Raw genomic sequence first — 26072 nt, forward strand, 5'->3', positions numbered from 1 at the left:
CACACACACACACACACACACACACACACACACACACACACACACACACCTGCAAAGGCTGGCAGAGGTTTACTAGCTATTCCCCCTTCTGCCCAGACTATAAGGTAGTTTTCACTGCCACCACTCACTCCTGCCAGCTTCCTTAAGGCTCTTTCAAGGGTACCCAATATACTGAGTGATATTAATATTAATGCAGACAGTAGTTTGACCAAGAGCAAGTCTGTTAGGAGTGGCCCATGCAGTGTCAGCAAATAAATATGTGAGTACTCACAAAACGTAAATATCTGTACACAGATCAGCCACAATGAAAGGTTTAAATATATTTAATAATAAATAATAGAGCAAGACAATACTAACATCAACAGAACGTTGCTGGAGAGACAGACTTGTCACACAGAGGTTGCACCACCTTTGTGACAAGCTTCTTATTCATGTTAAACAAAGCCCCGCATTGGCCCTATTTAAGCGCAGTTTGGACAATTGGATAGGTAACCAGAAAGTCACCCTTGAGCTTCCACATGCGTCCCTCTTGGACAGGGGCGGTAGGTGCTGATTTTAGTGTTTGCTTGAGCCAAACACCCTTGGAAACATGGGTTGAACTTAGCTAGGCTTGTAAGGGCCCTGGGGTCATTCGGTGAAAACTTATCTCTCCTGTCCCCGCCACATATACCCCAAGCATACCTAACACCTGTCTCCCACTTAGTATCTATGAAAAGGAGGTCTTAAATGCCCTCTACAAGGCCAAAAACACAGCCTATGTGGGACCACGCAACATCCCGGGCTGTGTTCTACATGGGTTAAAACAGGAGTTAGCATCACCATTGGGTATGCTTTTTAATCACAGCCTAAGCACTGGCTTTGTCCCAGCAGAATGGAAAACAACTACCATTATCCCTTAAAACAAAGGGGGTGCCATCCACGGACCCCAGGAACTATAGACCCATTAGCCTGACCAGCCTTATCTGCAAGGCCATGGAACGAATCATCACAGACCTTATTAAAAACATATCATAAATCTTCAAATGCTTGACCCCACCCAGTTTGGCTTTGTCAAGAGGAGATCATGTCTGTTAAACTTGGTGGACTTCTTTGAGACAGTCACCAAAGCCCTAGACCAAGGCAAATCTGTACATACGGCCTAGCTAGACTTACCCAAGGTCTTTGACACAATCTCCCACTCAGACATCATTGATAAACACCCAGTTGGATATCAACCCATATACTGTCAGGTGGGTTGCAAACTGGCTCACTGATAGAACTCATACGGTCAATACAAGGGACTCCACCTCCTCCAGCAGACTTGTAACCAGTGGTGTTGCATAGGGATTGGTTCTAGGACCCTTAAAGTTCGGAATCTACTTCTCAGAAGTACATGCTCTAACCAAAGGACTGTGGCTCACAAAGTTCATAGATGACTGCAAACTGTGCCTGATCATTGAAACTCCTAGCGATGCCAACATCCTGCAAGAAGGATTTATGCAGACTAATGACTGGTGCCAAAGTCATGGTCTTAAACTTAATGCAAAAAATGCATTATCATCCCCTTCTGCAAGGGTGATGTTCCTGCAAACTATCACATCAATAGCAATACCCTAAGCAAACAGTCAGTGGTGAGAGGTCTGGGCACACAAGTCGACAGCAACCTTAACTTCAATCACCATGTCTCTGCACTGGTAAGAAGAGCTTTTTATATTGCTCATCTCATAAGTAAGGGCATTGCCTATAGGAAAAAAAAGGTTATAACCTCCCTGTACTCTTCCCTCATCAGGCCAATAGTAGAGTACAATGCTCCCTTTGGTATGCTCCTTTCCAAGCATCTGCAGCAACTGGAGAGACCACAAAGGTTCCTTACAAAGAAAATTCAGGGTATTCAAGATCTGTTTTATGCGGACAAACTGAAATCATTGTCACTTTACCCTGTGTCATACAGGCTGTTCAGAAGTGACCTGTGCCTTGCATATAGAGCAATCTCTGACCCAGCTTTACTGGACTGCTGCACATTCGCAAGTCAAATGGCACACGGGTCACTTACTCAAAGTACCTTAACCTGGTATGACACCAACAGAACTTGCTGGAAAGAGATTTGTCTCAGAGAGGTTGCCCCACCTTTGGAACAAGCTTCTCATTCATGTTAAACAAAGCCCCTTTTTGGCTCTATTTAAGTGTAATTTTAATGATTGGATGGGTATATGGAAATTCACCCCGGGGGGGGTGGGGACCACCTATGTCCTTCTTGAACAGTAGTAATAGGTGCTGATTTTACTGTCTGCTGGAACCAGGCACCCTTGGGAGTATAGGTTGAACTTGGCTAGGCTTGTAAGGGCCCTGGGGCCATTAGCCTAGTAACCTCCTATGATCCCACAATCCTATCTGTCTCTCTAGCTATATCTTTATATGTCAATATATGTTGAAAAAATACTTTGTTGATCTCTGTTTTGCTGACCACAAATGATTGACAAAACAGCTGACTGACATGCTGGTGAGAGATTGCTTGTATAGTGGGGAATGGATTGTGTCTTTCTCCCACTTTTGTGTGATCCCACAGGGGGTGCAGGATGGTGTGTTCCCCCTGCAAGAATGAGGTTTTTAGTTTGCCTGTTCCAGTATTATGTCCAGGAGTATGCACACTTTTCTGTCGATTTTTTGAGATCATTTGTGTCCTTGATATGTAAGTCAATGCAATATTCATTAGATCCATTTATAGATAGATAGATATATAGATGTATTTAAATATTTAAATTTGTTGGTGTATTCTGTTTCATTGAAATACTTATTCAATTGACAAGAAACCATTGACAGAAATTATGGAAAACATATTTCATAGCAAATGCAAATCACCGAATCACATTTCATAGAAAATTTCATAGACAGTAAGCTTTTTTTCTTACTTTGCTGCCCTATACCTCCTTTTCATAAGTATACCAACTCAGCACTCACAAACATGGAGAAAGGAGAAAACTCCTCAAACATTAAATCACTGCTGGTGCACAAACAAAATCTTCTCAAGGTGGAGGAATAACAGATTCTGTTCTACACTAATTTGTCTTGTAATTTCCATGATACAGAACCACACCAGCAGTGATTTTCTATAGTCTCATGTAGTTTTCTTTGAACTGTGATTCAACCAAATAAGCCTTCAGTGAAATGTGTATATAATCGTTTGTATTTCAGTGAAATGCAGTTCAGTGAAATGAAATGTACATATGCATGTTTGGGTCTACTTTTACTCACCAAAATAACACTTGTTCGAATCACAAACAGCCGACTCACTTCAGCAAACTTCCATTCAACCGAAAGCACAGACTACTGAACCCCTTTCACTGGGGAATGAACCACTTGGTCACCAGGGTGAACTTTGACGTTTTCCCCCAGTGTAGTGTGATCTCAGATTTAGTATATAAAGTTAGAGGTGGTGTGGAGCTCGAAGCCCCCCACTTGGGAGGGTTTAATTTGTTTCCATTCACTTTTTTTCCTCTGGTGACCACGTAGTTAGTTTCCCAGGAAACGAAGTTCGATAGCCCGTATTTTCTGTTGAATGAAAGCTCGCTGAAGTGGAGTCAGCTGTTTGCGATTTGAATAATTGTTATTTTGGTGAGTAAAAGTAGACCCTCGTGTCATTACCAACATGGGAAATCGATGCTCCACACCTATGGTCATCCCCTCGTTAGTCAGGTCTGACCATAAGCTAATCACCCTTTAACATCCAGATCCCACCCCCAATCCCCAGTAAGGAAACCTCCATAAAAAACTTCTCCAAAGCTAACTTCATACTACTCAAGTCAGAAGTGACAAACTTCATGACACCCATGCAGATGGGAACTGAAAGTTCAACTGCTGAAGCCTACACTAAGGCACTGTACGAGCACATCCACTCATGCATGAATCGTGCCATCCCAAATAGAACCAAGGTGCTCTCATCCAAAAAAAGGAAGCCAATCTGGTAGTCCCCTGCCATAAACAAACTTTACAACAAAAGGAAGAAACTGTTGCAGAAAAGAGGAAAATCCCAGGATACAAAAAACTCTCTTACAAGCCTCAGTAAGAAACTGAGATCCCTCATAAAATCCTCCAAAGCTAGTTACGAAAATAAAATTGCCAAAGATTCCAAAGACAACCACAAGGCATTCTATAACTATGTCAAGAATCTAAATGGCAATGCTCAGATTTGCTCTGAGCTAAAACATAATGGCATTAAATATACTGATCCCAAGGATATTGCCAATATCCTGGCAGATCGATTCAGTGCCAACTTCACCCCCCTCTCACCCATAAATGGCCCATCTCAATACCGGAAGATTGCCAAATTCCGGTAATAATGGCCACACAGGTAAAAAAACGCACTCTCCAAAGCTAAGAATACAGCATCCATGGGACCAGATGACATCCCGGGATGTGTACTACATGAACTACAAAATGAACTGGCACCTCACCTAAGTGTCATGTTTAATCATAGCCTCACCTCAGGTTTCGTGCCCACTGAATGGTGCACAGCTACAGTTATCCCACTCCACAAGGGGGGATCCACCTTGGATCCCGGAAACTACCCTCCCATCAGTCTGACAAGCCTTTTCTGCAAGGCCATGGAGCGTATTATCATGGAACTTATACACAAAGACATTGGCAACCTTCAAACACTGGACCCCACCCAGTTTGGGTTCGTGAAGGGCCTATCTTGTCTTCTGAACCTGATTGACTTCTTTGAATCAGTCTCCAGAGCCATGGGCAAGGGTAAGGTGGTCCACACAGCCTATCTAGACCTTGCCAAGGCCTTTGACACCATCCCCCACTCTGGAATCATAGATAAACTTACCAAACTGGGCATTAATCCCTACGTCACCCAATGGGTTGCTATCTGGCTTACTGAAAGAACCCACACTGTAAAAGTAGCCGACTCCAAATCCAGCTCCAGACAAATGACAAGTGGAGTACCTCAGGGTTCAGTCCTGGGACCGCTCTTGTTTGGCATCTACTTCTCTGAAGTACAGGCCAACACTAAGGGACTCTGGCTAACAAAGTTGCAGATGACTGCAAACTGGGAGCCATTATTGAATCCCCAAATGATGTGGATACTCTACAAAAGGGCCTTACAGAAACAGATGCTTGGTGCCAGAGCCATGGGCTCAAGCTCAATGCCAAGAAATGTATAGTTTTCCCCTTTGGAAAAAACATGTATCCGTGAATTACCATATAGGTGGCAGTACACTAAACACCGAAAGTGTGATAAGAGACCTAGGGACACAGGTGGACAGTGGTCTCACCTTCAATAACCACATCGCCACAACAGTCAGGAAATCCTTCTATGTGGCACACCTCATCAGTAAGGGCTTTTCATTCAGAAAAAAGGAGGTCATTGTCCCACTGTACTCATCCCTCATTAGACCCATTATAGAATACAACGCCCCGTTTGGTATGTACCTCTCAAGACATCTGCAACAACTGGAAAGGCCGCAAAAATACATCACTAAAAGAATCACAGGCCTAAAGCAGATGCCCTATGCTGACCACCTTAAAAAACTCCAGCTATACTCTGTTGCATATTGTCTACTCAGAGGCGATCTCTGCTTAACATACAAGGCCATGTCAAACCCAGAGCTGTTGGACATGCTACACTTAAAGAAATCCCAATCACTCAGAGCCACACGCTCCAGGGATCTAAACCTTGTCATCACAATAAACAAAACATGCTGGAGGGATAAGTTCCTGACCCAGAGACTCCCCAGACTCTGGAATAGATTGCCCATACATGTCAAGCAGAGTGCCTCTCTGGCCCTCTTCAAAAGGAACCTTGATGATTGGATGGGAGAAAGGAAATTCACCCCGGGGATCATGTCAGTTGCCCTGCTAGACAGGGGTCCAGGGAAGTAAATAGTGTGGGAAGAAATAGCCAGGGAATTGTTATGGCTAGGCTTGTATAGGCCCTAGGGCTGATAGCCTAGTACCAACCTATGAACCTATATGTGTCTGAGTGTATGTATGTATGTATGAATATATATGTATTTACATATGCATATATATTTATATGTATTATATATAGAAGTACCTGTATAAATAGGTATATAGATATTGATATCTATATGCATATCTAATCTATATATAGATACATGTAGCTCGATATAAATAGAGAGATAGATAGATACAGATACCTATATTAATTATCTTTATATATATATATATATATATATATATATATATATATATATATATATGTATATATGTGTGTGTGTGTGTGTGTGTATGCATATAGAGATCACAGACATGTATTCACCATATCAGTTAAGCTGTTTGAAGACCCTATCTGATGGCTCTTTATTATCAAACACTGTCCCTCTGTGTTTGAAATCCGTCTCCACTGAGCAACTGAAGATGTATTTTCTAGTAAGACAGACAGGCTTATTTTCTTATTTATTTCTGTTTTCTGGTTGTTTATACTCAGTGCATCTAGGTTGAACTGTGGAGTGTGGAGGTCATATGTTTCCTCCTAATTTGGTATGTGATGTCATGACATATTGATTGGTTGGAGGTGCAGAGAGAATTTTCTAGAATTACACAAGACTTGTGCTGTCAGAGAAGAAAATCCCCACAGTTGCCCACTGCAAGAGAACTAAACAATACTCTTTTATATGAGCGCAATGAGTGAACCACTACCAAATCAGGTAAACGCTCCTTACCAAAATGAAAAAATAAAATAATCAGCAGAAGTAAAAGGCTAGGAGCGAAGCAGATAAGTCAAACTTTTCAAAAGTTCTGTAATAATCCAAGAATCTTCAGTTAATATTCTCAAAAATATGTTCCAAAAATCACGAAATAAATGTATTAAAATCAGAACGAATCTTTATTTCATGAGATAAGCGCTTTCGCTGTGTGCAGCTTCCTCAGATCTCTCTTGTTGATTGTTACAGAAATCTCTTGGATTATTACAGAACTTTTGAAAAGTTTATTGACTTATCTGCTTCGCTCCTAGCCTTTTACTTCTGCTGACTCTTTTATATGAGTTTAATAGTCTAGAGAAGACTTTGTCACTGCAGTGATCAGCAGTGTATAAAAGGAATTTTCCTGCTTGTCTGGCTATGTGACATAGAGGAATGCATGTCTGACTAGGACCCAGACAACAAGTGTTCATTTAGTGGTACTGGTTCTAGAGGGGACAGGCTGGGAAAGATGTGAGTAAGTGGTCAGCACTGCCTCATCTACATTGCAGGGAAGTAGATTGTCCAGCTCAGTGCAGCTCAAACCTACAGGAGTGGGATATGTGCGGCTGCAGTTATATGAGTAAGCATGACTCAGCACATTCAGTACTGCGCTGTATTGGTAATGGATAGGGGGTTAGCATGTGCTGTCTAGGCAGCAACAGCAGGAAATCACAGCTGCCTGTAGGGAAGGAGTTGTGTGTTTGGGGATTATTTTTATACACAATCACAAAAGTGTGATCTCAGTCAGACATCTGATGTATCCTTGGAGAACAGATGGGTTGATAAACATATGGGCTGGAGAGCTGGTATCCTTGTGAGGGAACAAATAGGCTTGGGATTCACACCTAACAGGAATGAATAGGTTCATTAGGTGGTGGGGAACTGAAGCCCAAAATGTTGGTGTGATGGAAAGTAAAAAAAAAAAATGTGCTGTGTATCTCTAAGTTATGTCAGCTTTTTTTTCACAAGCATTTTTGTTCACTGTTTTTACCTCCTGCTCTTTCACTGTGTTTCTAGGTTGCAGCTGTATATGTTGAGTTTTAAAGTGTAAGGTTAAAAGCTTTTAGAACATTTCATTTCCATGCCCACCTTCTCATTCTTCTACCTGATGAATCACTGCAGAGCTCACTTTTCTCCAGGTTTATTTCTACAAACATGCAGTGGCTGTTGGTGAAAAGGAAGTTGCTTTGCTCTGTTGAGGAATTGGATGGTGCTCGTACTATGGCTTTCTATTCCTACCTCTGTCCACTTGCAAATTCTTCTATTGATGTTTTGTTTCATGCAGCTTATCATTTCTGTTTTTTTTTTTTTTTAAACAGATCTTTTTCTTTCATTTCCCAGCTGTCAATCTTCCATGTAGAGTGACAGGAGTTTTTGTTCTTCCACCCCATCAGTCTTTTGCAGAAGTTGAGGAGGGCAAGGGGCAGACATCATAATTCATCCTGACACATTGGGTAGATGACTTATAACCTGGCTCTCCTACCCTTTGTAGGTGGTGGTAACACATGTACTGCTAAAGCGGAGACTATAAAACTGACAGCAGGTGCACACAACCATGCATTCCTGTGACTGCATGTTACTGGATACAGTTGCTGCCGTCCTCTAATGGGTATTGCACTATATTGAGGTCTAATCACCACTGTCCTCACAAGATCATCAAAGTAGCTTTTGACCACTCACTTCCACCTCCTGACTCCAGTCATCTCTCCCATAACAGGGTTCAGCAAATGAACAGCAACAATTTTATCTAGCTCTGCCACTGTTGGAGATTGTATCCTTGCCATGTGTTTTTCTATTAAGAAATGACTGGACAACATGCGGTACATCTATCGACTAGGGGCAGTCAGTAGGTATTCAAAGGAGGACAAATGACAAAACCATCATATCTGACCAATCAGAAAACATTCTGATGAGAACAAGTGAAGAAACACTACACATTTTAGAAATAACTGACCAAGTCTTACTTGTGTTTTTCTACCATAGACACATACTGCCCATGTTCAAGGCAGCTTGATGCTAATTTTAAATCTTTAAACTTTACTTACAGAAACGCATACTCATTCACAGGCACACACACACACACACACACACACACACACACACACACACACACACACACACACACACACACACACACACACACACACACCCTTCATTTGCTTGAGCATCCCAAATTAATTCCCAAATGTAAAAGTTTCAAGTAATTTTGTACCTTTAGAATGATTTAGCATTAGATGTGCACTTTCTAATCTAATTTCCTTCTGAATGAGTTACGTTTCATTGTCTTTTTTGTCTCCAATTCTTGCATTTCTTATCAGATCTACAAAAAACAGCTCAATACAAGAATTGTGCTTGTTGCCATGGAAACATGGGCTACTGACAACAAGTTTAGTATATCTGAAAACCCTCTTGTGACTCTTCGGGAATTTATGAAGTACAGAAGAGATTTTATTAAAGAAAAGAATGATGCTGTTCACCTCTTTTCGTAAGTATCAGTTTTATTTTTAATTTCCTTACATATATTGTTTTTCCTTAATAGCTGATCATATAAAGTAATGGTAAAAAAGTCTGAAGATTGGCAATTCATAGTTGCATTTCTGTTGGCCAGCTTTTTTCATAATTTTGTTTTAACAGTTTTTTTAAAGGGGAATTAATATATTTCTAACGCCAAGATTTGTAAATGTTTATCACAGAGATTAGCTTGGGCACCGGCCAAGTGTAGGGTGTGGGCAATTCTAAAACACAGGTAGTAGGTCTACACAGGGTGCAAAATAGGGATCACTTCAATGGCTGTGCTGGACAGAGGCACAGGGAACTAATCTAAGGGGGTGGCGAAAGCCAACACATTCCGCCTAGGCTTATAAATGCCTTCTGGCAGATAGCCTAGTACCTACCTATGAACCTATGTAACATATGCTAATGTGTGCATAATCATATAAAATGAGGAATGACAAGCAGATTGGCAAGATGATATATTGAAATGGCAACATCTAAAATGGTGGAACAGTTTGAAAATGTATAAAATGGGCATGATGCACCATGTGCTAAGATATGTGTATCCTTAACCATTTTAGCTGAAGAGACCATTCAGTGGCCTACTGGGGAGACATTAGGAATATTGCAAGCATCAGCCTCACAAATCCTGAACCCATTTCTGTACTGCAGCATGCTGTTTTGCAGCATGTGGAGAAACGTATTTGGTTCCCAGGATAACAGAGGAGACACGATAAGGGCTATTACATTTCCCATTTTCTTGAAGACTTGGGAGCATTTGATTGTACACACATTATTGTCATCAAGGCTGAACTGCCAAGGGGTCTGCAATGCCCAGAGAAATAGTTATAATGTGTCTGTATACCGCCGGGCAGTTCCCATTATTCCCACATATGGCACATGTCTGACCTATATTAAATGTTTTTATAAGGGAATTTCCCACAAGGGATTCTAGTTGGTAGGTGCATACACAGGCTAGCTGGACAGGTCTATACATGCAGATATTATGTAATCAGGAAGCAGGACACATATAGTATGTTGTTTGTTGTATGTTGCAGGTGAAGCCAGATATGCCAGGACACATATAGTATGTTATTTGTTGTATGTTGCAGATGAAGTCAGATATGCCTTAAGGCTTAGGTTGATGATTTCCATCCACAATGCCCATACCATACAGGTTAGCACCTATGATGCAGCACATACCAAAATGTATATTATAGTAGAGCTGGTATTCATCCTATTCAAGGGGGACATTTCATTGCTTAAATGCATCAGGAGGGTCACTGCAATCCAGACCACACTTCTGTAGTGCATGTGCAGTGCTGCACAATATGGCATTATGAAAATAAGTGGAGCAACAGGTGCACATCTTCACAGAACCTTTTATACCAGTTGTGCCAGCAGCAGAGGGACATGATGGAGAGTTGGGAGTGTGTGGACATGCAGCTGCTGTACCACAGCTTTGGGAGAAGTAGGAGAAATATCGTGCAGCACTGCCAAAGAGGTGGAGTATGGTCCACAACTGTACACGACAACACAGAATAAAATTATGCATATAGTTTCATAACCATACAATGCAGGGCAATATGGATTGACTGGCTATGTTGTGTATCACATATAACTGTGCCCACAGCTGCAGTCATTATCCCTTGTGCAAACTGGGTGAACACCGTAACAGTTGACTACCACATTATGGCATGGGGTAGGCTCATGGGAGATCAAGCTGCCATGACATGATCATTGGTGTTGTTGACTGCATTGGCTTGTAGTGCTGGGCCTTGATGTGGTCCATGGCAGGGAACAGGTAGAACTACTGGACCAGGAACATTCACTCTGATGGGGTGTACCATGCAGATCATGATGAAGGCCACTGTCTAAAGTAGTCCTCAATCATAAGTGAGGAAGGCAAGCTGTTTGGTCTATCTCATGGCTGCCATGCTGCCCTTCTTGTGCCGGATTAGTGCAAGACTCTGCTGTGTGGTGCTACATTGCATGTATAAGCATTCATTGGCTCAGCTGTGCTAGCCTGCATTCTTGTGTCATATGTCACTTTGGTCACATGCCCTTTGGTAGCATCGTACCAGCTATCAAGCAGCCTAATGCTGCTTCTTCTGTCAACACTTTGCTTCCCTTAAGTCATTCTGCCATTTTTTTTGGACTGTTGGCATTATTAAATGACCAATATATAGTGTATTAGCTATGTGGCTAGCACACACATTGTCCCTTTCTCAGCTGGGATACTTTCTGTGTGGAGACTGCATGTCCTCCCTGTGTTCGTGTGGGTTTTCTCTGGGTGCTCCATTTTCCTACCACATTTCAAAGAAAGAAAGGAGGTGAACTAGACTCTTGAAATTGGCCATAGGTGTGAGTGTGAGTGCGTGTGTGGTATGGAAAACAGTTGCAGGGCTAGCTGAACATAGGCTCTAGATGATTGCATACCTCTCAACTGACCAGATTTTCGCAGAATGTCCATATTTGTGCTTCATATTTTTAGTCTGTTCATCATACCCCTCAACCTCTCAGAGCAAGAAATCTGGACAAAGCCATAAATAAAAGTGGGACAAAAGTCCAAAAATAGGGACAGTTTTTAAGTATTGCTCTTACAAACTTAGAAAGTTGATAGAATAACAAGTTTTGCATTAGCATTAATTTTCTTAAGGATATACAGTCTGAAACCCAATGTCATTATTTTGTAACTGCAGTCATTAATGATTTACCACTTATTTGCCAGGAAACCACAACTTTATAAAAAACAGACCAAAATATGAGGCCAAATTGTGCAAAAATCTGTAAAGTTGAGAGGTATGCTGTTCATCATAAAATTTGTGATTTTCTGGCAAATTTGTGAGGATTGAAGTCAATAAATAATGACATATATTTGGGTTGCAGACTTCATATCCTTCCCAAAATGCATGTTAGCATAAGTCCTGCTATTAAATCCTGCTATTCTAGCAACTTTCTAAGTTTATATAAGAGCAATTTTTAAAATCTGTCCTTATTTATGGGGCTTTGTCCTCCCATTATTGTAGGCCTTGTCCAGATTTCTTACTCTGAGAGGTTGAGAGGTATGGATCATTTTCACAGGTGAAGTGACACCCTGACCCCATGTGCAAAAATGGGAAAAAACAGTTGTGAATGAGTAGATGAATGGATGTGGCTGTTTGTTAAGAAATCACCAAGAAAATTTGTCCTGCACAAGCACACAGTACTTGTCAGTGAATCCCAGGCTAATTATTTTATTATAGTTTAATTTGTTATACCTTGAAATGCACATTTTGGGGGGCTTCCATTCTGATGTGATTTTGTTTTCCAGTCTTTTTGTCTTGTTCACAAAACGCATTGACAGGCCTATAATGTGACAAAGCCTGTGCATAATAAATGTAATGTTTCTTTTACAATTCCATTGCAGTAGCAGGAACGGCTTCTTATACGGCATCTGGATTACTAACACTGTTTCTTTTTGCTGGCTTACTGTAATTTGTTATGACTTTAAGCTAATAAAAGTATTTTGGGGTATATTCACATTTTCTTCAGTGCAACTTGATTAAACTGCAGCATTTTATAAAGTATTCAGTGTTTTTTCCTAGTCAGTTGACATACCTTTCCCCACACAAATAGGTTTAACAGTTGACAGGCAAGTCTGTTTATGCAGATAAATCCGACCGTTCCTTCTTCACAGAGGTGTACAGCACCTGAAAAGCTACTTGCAGTATTCACTTCTGCCCTTAATTTTCTATAGTTAAAAGCATAAAAGCAACATTTTACTGGCCAGAAAATAAAAATATGACTTTGCTTGTGCAGTATTACAATACCGCTCATCTGTCTTAATATAAGGGTCTGTGGCTTCAAGTAACGTTAATTCCTAGGCTGCTGCATCTCAGTGAAAGATTAATTTGTAGGGACAGCTCATAGAAGTATTATATATGCCTGTGTACTAAAAATACTATTTTTTACATGCAGTTTCCAAGTCAAGATTATGCACACCCTGCTTATTTATTCCCTCGCTCATTCTCCACCTGACATACTGAGGCCCTTCAGCTGATCTGCACACCCCTTCCTCCATCCCTCCAGGTATCCCTAGTGCTGCTTACCGGCATTCCTGCACATATGTTTTGGCCAAGTAGGCCTCCTCCTGATTACTTTAGAAGTCAGACTTGTGGCAAAATCATGAGAACCAGGGAGCAAGGACCCAGTAGCATTGCATCAATCCTCCTAAGTCTGTTATTGACTTTTGAGACTTCTGGTCTCCACAAGAGGTCACACAGACAGTGTTCCCTTCCCTGACCTTGCAAGAGGAGAACAGGCCATCAGCTGCTTTATCTTGTCCCTTCTGGCTGACTGTCTCAGTGGCCTGAGTCTGTTCCCAAACCGAAGTCACTGGCATGCATACAGATGCCAACACATTATGTCAAATATTATGTAATAGAAAATGGGCCTAGAAAACAGAAAACTCCCATTGTTCACAGAGTGTCCAAAGACAGTAAATTAATGTACAGTGAGAGCCTGCTCCTAATTAAGTAGCATGTCCCTGTACTAACAACAGCAACAACAATAAAACAGTGCATCATACTGCCATTTCCCCTTGCTAACCACATGCATATCTTTTTTACTCTACTGCAGTCTGCAAGACCTTTATATACCAATATTTCCATCATGGAACAGTAAAACAATAACAAGTTACAGGCTTTCTGTGGTCTGTATTGTGGACATTTCAGAAAAATGTTACAGGAGCACAGAATGAAACTGGTATATACCACTTGTAGGATGGGTTACCCTCCATCTTGCTTTAAAGTAGAAGTACATAGGTTGTTCTCTGGAAGTATACTTAGCATTGGGTACACATAAAAAGTGCAACAGGGTCATAAAGCTTAAGGATAGATAGCTTAATTGATATTATTTACACACTTATCCCAACTGTCTGCACCTTGTGTCAGTACTTCTTCCATCACACAACTGTTCTACTGTCTCTCACTACAAAATCGAACCTGTCTTTAAGTTTTTCAAGATAATCAATTTACCTAATTATAACGCACTTTCAGCCCCGTACTAGGAGCAGTTCACCTTAAAACTCCATCTTAACAGTACATTAAAGTACTTTCTACATCTGTATATGTTTTGTTAGTTGTCTAACTGTAATTCTGCATGGTAAGTTCAAACTCTCATGTATAAACATGAAGAGTCAGCTATGCATCAGTATTGTACCGGTGTATTTCACTATAGCCTGAAGCACAGGCTATGCAGTAGTCATCATTATCATCATCATCTTTCAGCTGTTCCCATTAGGGGTCGCCACAGCGGATCATCTGTTTCCATTTCTTCCTGTCCTCTGCATCTTGCTCTGTCACACCAACCACCGGCATGTCCACTCTCACCACATCCATAAACCTTATCTTAGGCCTTCCTCTTTTCCTCTTATCTGGCAGCTCCATCCTTAACATCCTTTTCCCAATATACCCAGCATCCCTCCTCAGCACATGTCCAAACCAACGCACACTCGCCTCTCTTGCTTTGTCTCCAAACTGTCCAACCTGAGCTGACCCTCTAATATACTGATTCCTAATCCTGTCCATCCTGGTCACACCCAGTGCAAATCTTAACATCTTTAACTCTGCCGCATCCAGCTCTGACTCCTGCCTTTTTGTCAATGCTACCGTCTCCAACCCATATAAGATAGCTGGTCTCACTACCCTCTTGTAGACCTTCCCTTTCACTCTTACTGGTACCCGTCTGTCACAAATCACTCCTGACACTCTTCTCCACCCATTCCACCCTGCCTGTACTCTCTTCTTCACCTGTCTTCCACACTCACCATTACTCTGAACTGTTGATCCCAAGTACTTAAACTCATCCACCTTTACCAGCTCTACTCCCTGCATCCTCACCATTCCTCTACCCTCCCTCTCATTTACACACATATATTCTGTTTTAGCCCTGCTGACCTTCATTCCTCTCCTCTCTAAAGCATATCTCCACCTCTCCAGGGTCTCCTCAACCTGGTCCCTACTCTCACTACATATCACCATGTCATCTGCAAACATCATAGTCCATGGGGCCTCCTGTCTGATCTCATCTGTCAACCTGTCCATCACCACTGCAAATAAGAAAGGGCTCAGAGCTGATCCTTGATGTAATTTCACCTCCGCCTTAAACGTATCTGTCACTCCCACCGCAGTCCTCACCAATGTCACACTACCCTCGTACATATCCTGTACCACTCGTACATACTTCTCTGCCACTCCCGACTTCCTCATACAATATCACAACTCCTCTGTAGGCACCCTGCCATATGCTTTCTCTAAGTCCACAGAGACACAATGCAACTCCTTCTGACCTTCTCTGTATTTCTCCAACAACACTCTCATATCATTAAAATAAAGCGGAAATATGGCCATAGTTTTCCAGCAGTGCTACGCAACACTTCTGTATTACACAGCACCCTTTACATCATGAACAGGTACTACAGGTATGCCAAAAATACCATATAAAGGCCTAGACAAATATCAGGAGCCACATCACTAAAAAAAAAACTTGGCTAAACAAGACTGCAGTCTGGTGGAGAAATGATTTTACATCAAAACTAGTAAAACAACTTAAGAATATAGGCTTCCATTTATGGCTGCCATGGAGCAGGTTAGTTAGCTTAACAGTCCCTTCCCTGCCAAGTTATGCTTTTAAAAATCTGACTGTAGAAAGTTCAGGGCAAGAACAAAATATTATGGTTAGTTGTACATCTTTGTTGTTAGCTGCTCATGACTGTCAGTGTAGAAATAAAGAAATAAACAGACTGGAAAGGTTATAAATTTGTCAGCCGGCATGCCACCTTAAGCTATACTGAGACAAGAAGGTAACAAGCTGATGTCCAATAACTGCTCCTCCATTTACACAGAAATTTAGGGAGTAGACAAATAGTTCACCCAGTTAATGTTAGAGATTCAAAAGTTGAATCACTCTCTGTTGGAATATATATCTCATATTGTTTCCAATGGTAATGCGGAAGCAATTATATTTTATTTGGTCCAATCAGCTGAAGGGTAGTCCAAGGTGTCCAAGCTGAAGCAAAAGCTTAGTCATGCTGAAACAGAGTTGGAGTATGTTGAGGTCAAACTTGGATTTAGAGGATCCAAATACAAGCAAAATTATAACATTTAATAGTATTCCTGAACAGGTAGAAACTGATAATGGTGCTTCTTTATGCTTTGGAAAATAGCTGAGTGGACTAAGTTATTGGACACAGATTTTACTATAGAACGTGCACACTGAGTGTTTTTACCTGTCCATCTCAGATCTAAACATTCAGGACCAGTACTGGTCAGATTTGCCACATTTACTGTGGCAGGGAAAGTACTTTTAACACTTTGGTCACCAGGAAACTCTTTTATTTGTGAGTGGCTCCATGGTATGTGCAGATAATGATGATGTGCCAGACATGAGACCTAAAAGGGCTACATTTGAACAGTCTGTTCAAATGTACCACTTGAGGAAATGTACATTTTTGTTACTGTGCACTGTAGTTCTGAAAGTTTGGTTGCCAGGAGGAATGTTTAATTTTTACTTTTCTGAAGATGCATTTGGGAAAGTTAATTGGTCTTCTGCACCACTTCTGCTGACTAAGGACTTGCCAGTACTACAGAAAAGAGACACATTAGGAACCCTAAGTCTAAGTGTATGGAGCCCTTTCCCCTCTTCAAAATTCAAATGTTTTTTGCAATCAGTGCAGAAATGCATTTGTTAGCCGCATAAGACAGCCTGACAGAAGGTGAGTCTCGAGACTTTGGGGCTTAGGCAAAGGTCATTGTTCAGATCATTTTAAGTGTATTAGTTCATTGTGATGGCTACTTTTGATTTAATCTAAAATGTAAATGTCTAGAATGGATTAATGTAGAGCCTCTTAATTGAGCCTTCTCATGGTAATTAGCTAATTGTTATGCTTTTTCCAGATATGTTTGACTCCTGGGGTAAAGTTAATGAGAAGTGCTGCAGGAAAAAGGCATGTTGTGAAAGTCTGAGCTGCTGACTTTTCATTACAGAGACTGATATCTGAACTTGTGGGAATGGTCTCAACTGAGGAATATGATGCTTCAGGGGCTTTTCAGGCATGAGTGAATCTATTTTTGGTCGATATAGAATGTCTGGTTTATTCCCAATGTTTATATCGCTCCTAGTGTAGTAATGGTCATGGGTTCTTTGCAGTTTATTAATCGACTGCTTTTTTTTGCTGAGTATATTGTAGATTCTACAGGCTTGGTCTGCCTTAGAGTATGACTGAAGAGTATTGGACGCTCAGGGGAGTCACATAAGTGCTGCACTATAACCTGCTCACATATTAATCTAGAGCTTATGTTATATGAAAAGGGTTAGTTTTTGTTATGTTATACTTTTGAATGTTTATTATGAAAGTAGTTAAAGAAGACTTTTGATGCGGGTGACCAGCCTCAAAACAAGTGCCATGAACAGGTGAGAGAGCACCAACTTTGCTTGCTTTCATCAGTACCTAATGGTGATCTGTGTACAGGTCTGTGACGTTCTGCTTGGGAATGTTTTGATGTATTGTGCATGTAGTTTGTTTTGTCTGCCAGTTGTAGGTACATTATCACTACTATGATTCTAAGCTTTGTGTGGTGTCATCTTGCATGGGTAATTGAGACTATCCCAACATAGTATTTTCTGCCTTTCTATATATAGATTTCTTTGGGTACTTAAATTATATATTACTGTAAACACTTACTAATGATCTGTAAGTCAATGAAGGCTGTATTGCTAGGTATTAAAGGCCATCTTGGAGGAGCTTTTGAAAGGAGGTCACATACAATATAGCAAAAGTCTGTTAAGACAGTTTTACTGGATAAACTATGCTTACATTGCTGTTTTATCGAATTTTGATGGCTTAGCCAGTGTTGTTAAGAGATTTAGAGTATTTTCTACAAGAGATGTTTCTGAGTGACCAGGACTATAGAAAGCTGCTTAAATATGGATTCTGTGGGGTTTCTCGTAGTAAGGGGTCCCCTTATAAAATGATATCCCAGCTGTCAGATCCAGAGGGGAGATTTATTGGGATTAAGTGGTTACTGTCAGGGCTACTGATTCATTTTCTAGACGTACATATTTCCCTGGGATCAAGAGTGATTGAGGTGGCTAAAACGGCATATGAGTTGTGGTCTTTCAAGAAAGGGATCATGTTTTATGGAGAGGATTAGAATACTGTTTTGTGAAAGAGAGGAGGTGGATTCTGATCACTGAGAAAGAATATCCCCATATTAGGTAAAATTCTTAAAAATTATTTCAGAAATTCAAGAAAGCTTGACTTTTATTACTCCATTAAGTTGTCCTCTGCAGAATCCATTAAGTTGCCCCCTGCAGAATGCACATTTTGTTCCTTTACATTCATTCTGAAGAAATGATAAGATAGTAATCTTGATGGAACAACAGAATTTAGTTAAGCAGATGAAGTGTGCTTCTACCCATTTGTTGGACCATGCTTCAGTCTAACAATCGGTTTGATGCAGAAAATCTTAGAGAGACATTGGAAACTAAACTTGTTCTTTTGTAAGGATGACCTTTTCAGAGCAGACTTATTCTATGAAGAGTGTCCGGTAGAAGATGATTCTACCACTGTAGGGGATCAGTGGTACCAATTCAACATAAAGCTTTCCACTCTTCTAAAAGGTTGTACAGGAACTGCAATACAAAATAATTTATCTAAACATTTTGAGATTCTGGAAGAGTTTTTAAACATGTAGAATAAGTACAAATGTATAGAAGTGTAGGGTATCCAAATTATATGCCTCTCCTGCAGGAGAAAATAATCCAATAGTTAGACTGTAAGAATGACCAGTTCAAGAAGGCAGAAAAACCAAAATACTCAGAAGTTTCAACAGTTGCATTCAAATCTCTGGCTTTGCAGCTGAGACAGCAAGGAGCGTTAAGAATGGTGATAAGACTTAGACACTCAGATTCAGGTGAAATGGTGTTAATGCCGGGTGATATATTGAGAGGATTTGCCTCCTGTTTTGTGAGGTTGTATACTTTAGATCCCAAACCTATGATTTCAATGGAAAAGTGAGACCTTTCTTGTATACTTTTAGAATCACTGTAAATGGTATCAAAATTAAAGAAGGTATTGCCATCTCCATGGCTTAGGGGGTTAAAGCCCTGACATCTCACATACAGTCACCAAGGTTATCTTTATAATGAAGAGAAAGTTTAACTGATGTGCAGAAAACTCTGAAGAGGTGTATACTATTGGCAGAATCAGAACAGTTAGAATGAACAGTGTAAAACTATCAAAACTGTTGAAAGTTATATAATAAAAACCTCAGGAATTATTGCTCTTGTATGATATCCCAGAATTATTGTGGAATAACTCTGGTGTATCACACAATATTCTTACACCTATTTTAATTATCTGTGCTGTACTGCTTCATCTCATTACATTATTTTTGCTCATTGTAAATACCTGTTATACCACTGTAAGATTAAACATTTATTTATATTGTCATTTTGTAACTTTTGGTTGTAAACCCTCGGCTGAGTCTGAACATTGTCCAGCTGGATCATTTCTCTACCCTGGTCACCAAACAAGGCTGGAGTAGATTTATTTTATTCCAGCAATGGCCAATATTTGGTCTCTGTTGACTCGTACTCATAAGTTTCTAGAGGTGGTTAAACTAAAAGATGCTACAAGTGTTGCTGTGGTTATAGTGCTGAAAAGTTTAATGAATTTCGGAGTCTGTCATTTCAGACAGTGGTCTACAATTTACCAACGAAGAGTTCAGAAGATTTTACACATACACATCATCTTTAGTCTGAGGTATCCCCAGAGCAGTAGTAAGGCAGAGAGGATGATACAATAAAGAACTACAGCAGTCATACTAGTAAATCTGACTGCTGTTTTCTCTGCTGGAGCATAGAAATGCCTTGCCTCATGGGATACACTTTCACCATCTGAGCTACTTATGAATAGGAGGATTAGACACATGTTACCTACTGCCACTACCTTGTTGATACCAGAACTAATGGTAAGTTTGCGTACCTGCTTAAAGGAAATCAGCAAAACCCAAAACAATGCAACACTCAGTGAGACAGAATGCTTTTCCATTTTTCGAAGAGGGATAAGATGAGTACAAATTCAGCAACATAACATAAAGGATTAGACAGGAGCTATTGTAGCTGGTTATACAAAAGAACACTGGTCTTATTGTGTCTAGAGTTAAGATTCCTAAGTGCATAGAAGAAGCGGAAGGCATTTTATGAAAATGGCTGATGTAGAAGAAAAGGAACTGAGTACATGGCAATAATGTCTGCTCAGGTAAACATTCTGGCTTCTTGAAGTTGAAAATACCCCGAAGAGTCTAATTATGGGTCCAGCTATGAAAAGTCTAAAGGTAAGGAAACTGCATGATATCCAGCAGAAATGATGTAACTCTTAAGTTAATCTTCATAAGGCTAAAGAGTAGAAGTCTGATATCCAGAGGTTCAGTTGTAAAAGAATAATCAATAAGATTATTTAATGCATTTCGTAGATCAATGTGTATAATTTCCAGATTAGAGTAAGAAACAGAAACTGAATAATGCCTGTGATAGCAACTGAGATTAAGGACATTTATATTGTTGAAATAAGTGTGATACATTAGTGTATAGTAATAATTAAAGTTTTGGAATTGTTGTGTGGTAATGCCATTATCTCTTAATTTGTCGATATCATACTTATTTTGAATAAAATGAGGGATACAATGTATTGTAGTATACAGTTTTAAGTAGTGGAGTTTCTAGTGAAGAGATATATGTCATGTGATTAGTCACCATGTGGAAGTAAGGATTTTGAAGAGACAACATTAAGCCTGTGTTGGTATCCTTTTCTTTAGCCTTTCTGATATACTTTTAGAAGTACTATACACTCTGTGTTGTTAAGTGCCATTTAGTCAGTGTTGACTTATGGTGACCCTGTGGCTAATTGTCCTGAACTGTGTTCTGACTTTGGTAAGATGTCTTATCACTGTTAGAGGGGCATCCATCAGTGTAGTTATTTTGGCAATCCATTGTTTGCCGAGCTTCCTATTTTACATTGACCATCAAACTTGCCAAGCTTGATCTCTTTTTATAAAGTTCTTTTTCTTCACCAAGCATGTCATAAGTATGAAGTCTTGACTTATGAGCTTTCAATGAGTACTTAGGTTTTATCTCCTCCAATACAGATGTTTTTGGTTGGACCACGATATACGCAGTATTCTTTATCAGCTCATTAATTCCAAGTTGCCTGTTTCCTTTCTGTCTTGTTTACTTCACTGTCCGACTTTCACATCCATATAACATTATTGAACATATCATAGCTTGGACAAGTTGGATCTTCATATCTAAATATGCATTTCTGCATTTGAAAATGTTATCCATGTCCTCCTTGGTCATTATGTTAACAGTGATTCATTACAGAATTTCTTCACTGCTTCTCATTTCATTATTGATTTTTGATTCATGCAAGCTGAATTTGAATGCTGTTTTTATTTCTTCTCCGTCAGGAATAAATGTATTCATATTGTCATTTGTGAGAATATTTATCTTCCTCTTGTTAAGGTGCAAACCTATTTTGGGACTACATTGTTTAATTTTGATAGGCAGATATTCAGATTGTAGTATGCAAGTAGCATATTAGAGCACTAACAGTGCGGTGTGTGTGGCTACTTATTAGCTGCTTGACTTATTAATTACAGAAGGCTGGCAGTAGAAATGGCAAATGAAGGAGCACAAATGCCACAACAAAGATTTATTACCTTAGCGCTATCATTTAGCAAAATCACCCGACTTCTTCAGACATGTAAACTAAAAACAATGGCTGTTTTATATGCCGTTCCTCAAGTATACAAAACCAGCAGCCAACAGAATGTTCCCAATTAGTTGACAAATTAACCTCTTAAGTACTAAACTATGAAACACTAAACAATATTGCTACATATGAAAACGAAAACCTCTAAGGGAGCAGTCTTGCAGCAATAAATTCAGTGAATCCAATAAATACAGGTGATCGCTGTAGTAAATAAGATATTGTAAGCACTTTTATTTAACACAAGAACTTTCGGCAGACTTAGTATCCTGCCTTCTTCAGACAAAACATTACATACAGGGAAAGCCTTGCTTAAATACTTATTACCCTTATTAATGACCTCATAATTGAGGACCCACCTACAATTAAAAACTCTACTTTTAAGTACATTAAAACCCTTCAAAATGTTCAAAGCACATATAAAACAGACTTTTTTAATTCAATGCAAGCCACATTTACAAGCCTATAAATACTATAATTATATATAACAGTAAAAATGAGCATACTTCCACATAACCCCATATGAAACTTAATAAATTTTCAATCATTTATAAACATTTAAAAACATTTAAAAACAGAATAAACTGTTGTGAAATATAAAAAGTCATCGACCCAAACTAGTCAAACCCTCTAAGGCTAATGAGAGTCCAATGTGCTTACAAAATATGTAAACTTACAATGACAAAGTGTTACCTCCATATTTGTAAAGAGAAAATTAGGATGTGCAACCAAAGTCACTAAAACTGATGAGATGTGCTAAACCTGCCCTATACTTCTGATGGTATGGTGTCCCATAACTATAAATAAAATAATGTAACAAATAAATCTATAAATCTGTAAATCCCTTTATGTTTTTTCTTCTATGTGTACATATACGTATATGATATGTGTATGCATGCGTAAAATACACACCCACACATAACAACAAATACACACATATATAAATGTATATGTGTGTATATAAATACCCCCCCACACACACAAAAAGGACCAAAAGCACACACAAAAAGAATATGTACATATATGTGTACACATACATATACATATATATAAAATACATCCTATATAAAATTTATTGAGTAGAAACAATAACGTCCCAACCAAATATGAATATAAACTATCTTCGCAGGGCCAATAATTTAAGAATACAGGACAGCGACATAGCTTCATTAATTCAATGCCTAGATGAATTCCTGATGGAGGATGATAAGTTTAATCATGGGCCCAGCTCCAGTGGGCCAGAATTAGATGAGGGAGATGGGATAGTAGGGCAAATGGAGGAGTTTGACATCATGCCTGGACCACAGTTAGATGTTCCTAATTACGGTACTGGGAATAGAAGAGATGAACATAATCAGGGTTTTCGGGAAGGGAGGAATTCACTTCAAATGAATCTGAGGTCGAACAGGAATGGGGGGATGGGGACGAATCTAAGGAACAGACAGAACCAAGGGAGGTGACAACACCTCCAGAAGAATATCCCATTATACCGTATAGTATCCCACAATGCTAGGCGTGAGTTACCTCAGATCTCGTTTGCCGCTACAGCGATCGAGGTGTGTTTTCTACTGGCTCCAGGTTAGTGAAAGTTAGACTAGTTTAAATTCTTTAGACTTAAGCTAGCTAGTGTATTTTTCTTTCCCTTAGTGTAGTGGATATTATCCCTTCTACCTTTTATCCAGCCCCTTTTTTCTAAAGAACTTATAGTTCTTTCCTAAGGCCTTCAGGCCCTTCCTTCCCTATCCTTAGGGTGTGTATGTGTTTGATTAGGGAGTTTTAACTTAACTTACCTTTAGTTTAAATAATTCCTTTGAACCCCTATCAGTGTAATCTGTGTGTGTGTTTTCTGTGTGTGATTACACTTGGTTCCTTGAGTATGTCCAAGGATACAAAGGTCTCAGGCTTCAAGAAGTGTGACTCGTGCAGTCAGAAAATGTCTGTGACAGACTGTCACACTTCTTGTGTGTATTGCCTGGGACCTTTACACCTGCAGGACTCTTGTGCTGTATGCCATGGCTTCAGCCCTAGAGTCCTGCAGGAGAGAAAAAATAAACTCATTTTGAGGGGTTTGTATAAGCCTGTAGGTTCCCTTTCTGTGTCATCGGGAAACCTTCTAAGGCTTCAAGACCTCGGCTCCAGCTTCAGAGTTGAGGCCTAAGGCTTGCTACTGCTTCATCGGCTCCGGCTGGAGCCGATGAGTCTTTGACTGCAGTATCTGTGGTTTCCTCGGCTCCGGCCGGAGTTGAGGCATTAGAGATTCCTGAGTCGGCTCCGATCAGACCATCGGAGCCGACATCTAGAAAGAGATCGAGGTCACCGTCCCTTGGCTCCGTTCATTCGGCTCCAGCGTCTCCCCTGCTGTCTGAACGGAGCCACAGATCTCACTCCTCCAGGTCATCGAGGCTCTCAGATCACGACCTCCAGAGGGTAGTGAGTAGACTTTTGAAGTCTGAGGCACTGGCCCAAATGCTCCAGAGTCCGACTCATCAGTCGATGCCTCAACTTGTTCCAATAAATATTCCTCCTCCGACTCCTTTGAGCTCGGAGCTGGGGCGTCTTGGGACCGAGACTGTGGTAGCGTCGGAGCCGATACAATTGTCTTTGGCTCCGTCGTCGGCTCCGATTTCTTCTTTTGAACAATCTCGGTGCCGGGCTTCCCTCGTCGGCTCCGAGGGGGTGAGTGGCATCGGACCCTTGTCCGACCCCCCTCTCGGTGCTTCGGCGCTGGTGAGTTCGGCTCCGACATCGGCCTCGGAGCCATCTCTGTCGGTGCCGAGGGAGGTTCTCAGCTTCTTGGAGCGGGGACCTCTGGCTCTGCCGGACAGGGGTGCATTCAAGGTCATGCGGAGTGTGTTGGAACCTTGTTCGACTCCACAGTCGGCTCCGTCCGCCCCTCCCTCTTCGGTGCCTTTGGTTATGTCGACTCACTCCCTCATCCCAGACCGCAGAGAGCCAGCTCCTCAAGAATCCCCTGTGGGGATCTCATCCTCTTCCAAGGCCTCCCCTGAATTGGCAGGGGAGGGCCGTAGGAAGAGAAAGTGTAAGAGGAAGCACATAGACTCACCTGAGTCTGTCACCTCTGACACAGATTTAGAGGATTCGAGGGTTCCCCGTTCCCCTTCTGAAGATGTCTCTTTGCAGACATTCTAGAGATCCTGAAACAGAGGGGAAATTGGCCAGCCCTTAACCCTTCAGAGGATGAATCTGTGTATCTTGAGGCGTTTGGCTCTCGCCCTTCCACCTCCTGGGTGTCCCCCCTTGATCCCCTCATGCAGGTGGTTGCAAAGAAGGCCTGGGCGGCTCCTGATTCAGTGGACCCTACCCCCAGGAGACCTTCCAAATTTATAACAGCACCAACTGCCAAGCAATTTCTCACAAAAGGTGTTTCCGTGGATGCTATGGTGGTAGCTGCTGCCACCAAGAAGGAACTAGCTGATCCTTCAGTGCCTGTTCATCCCCCTAACAAAGAATCTAGGTCTATGGACAGGTGCGGAAGTGGATGTTCACGTCAGCGACCTTTGCTGCGTTCGCTGAACTACCTATGCCATTTACTTGTCTTCAAAGAGACTTGATCAAAGAAGCGGGTGACATGTTGAAGGATCCTACTGCGGGTTTTCAAGACAAGATGAACACTCAGCTGGCTACCCTGAACTCCATAGCTAACTCCTCCATGCCTCCTCTCTTATGCGGCTGATGGGGCGTGCAGAGCCGCACGGACAGGTGTGCCCTTACGCAGGCATCCCTGGATGCTGCTATGCAACTTTGCGGACCCCTTTAAAACATCATTCACTAATTCCCCGTTTGATGGATCATCTCTTTTTGGTCCTCAAGTGAAAGAAACCTTGACTAGGTGCGAGACAGATGGCAAGACTCTTTCTGCCGTCGGAATCCGTTTTTCTACTCCTTCTAGGCCTTACCCCAAAGGCCAGAAAAGTGGGAAAATATGGTTCCATAAACAATCTCAAGGGACTTCGCCTGACGCACAGAGTCGGTTCCCCGCCAGAGGCAGAGGGGGGAACAACAATGGTAGACGTTGCCCTAGAGGCAGGGGGGGTCCGCAGAACCAGGGCAATCGA

General features: G+C 40.9%; 1 protein-coding gene across 1 annotated transcript in view; it reads left to right on the forward strand.

Moving 5' to 3' along the window:
- Positions 1–26072, forward strand: part of ADAM22 (ADAM metallopeptidase domain 22) — a 2281988-nt gene that overhangs the window by 1232778 nt on the left and 1023138 nt on the right. The window contains exon 11 of the mRNA XM_044066314.1: positions 9008–9174. Within this exon, the coding sequence (XP_043922249.1) occupies positions 9008–9174 (167 nt within the window). The remainder of the gene's footprint in view (positions 1–9007; positions 9175–26072) is intronic.

Source organism: Protopterus annectens, chromosome 3.part1 (assembly GCF_019279795.1).
Source record: "Protopterus annectens isolate FY-2018-M chromosome 3.part1, PAN1.0, whole genome shotgun sequence".
In the NCBI taxonomy this organism is placed as follows: domain Eukaryota; kingdom Metazoa; phylum Chordata; order Ceratodontiformes; family Protopteridae; genus Protopterus; species Protopterus annectens.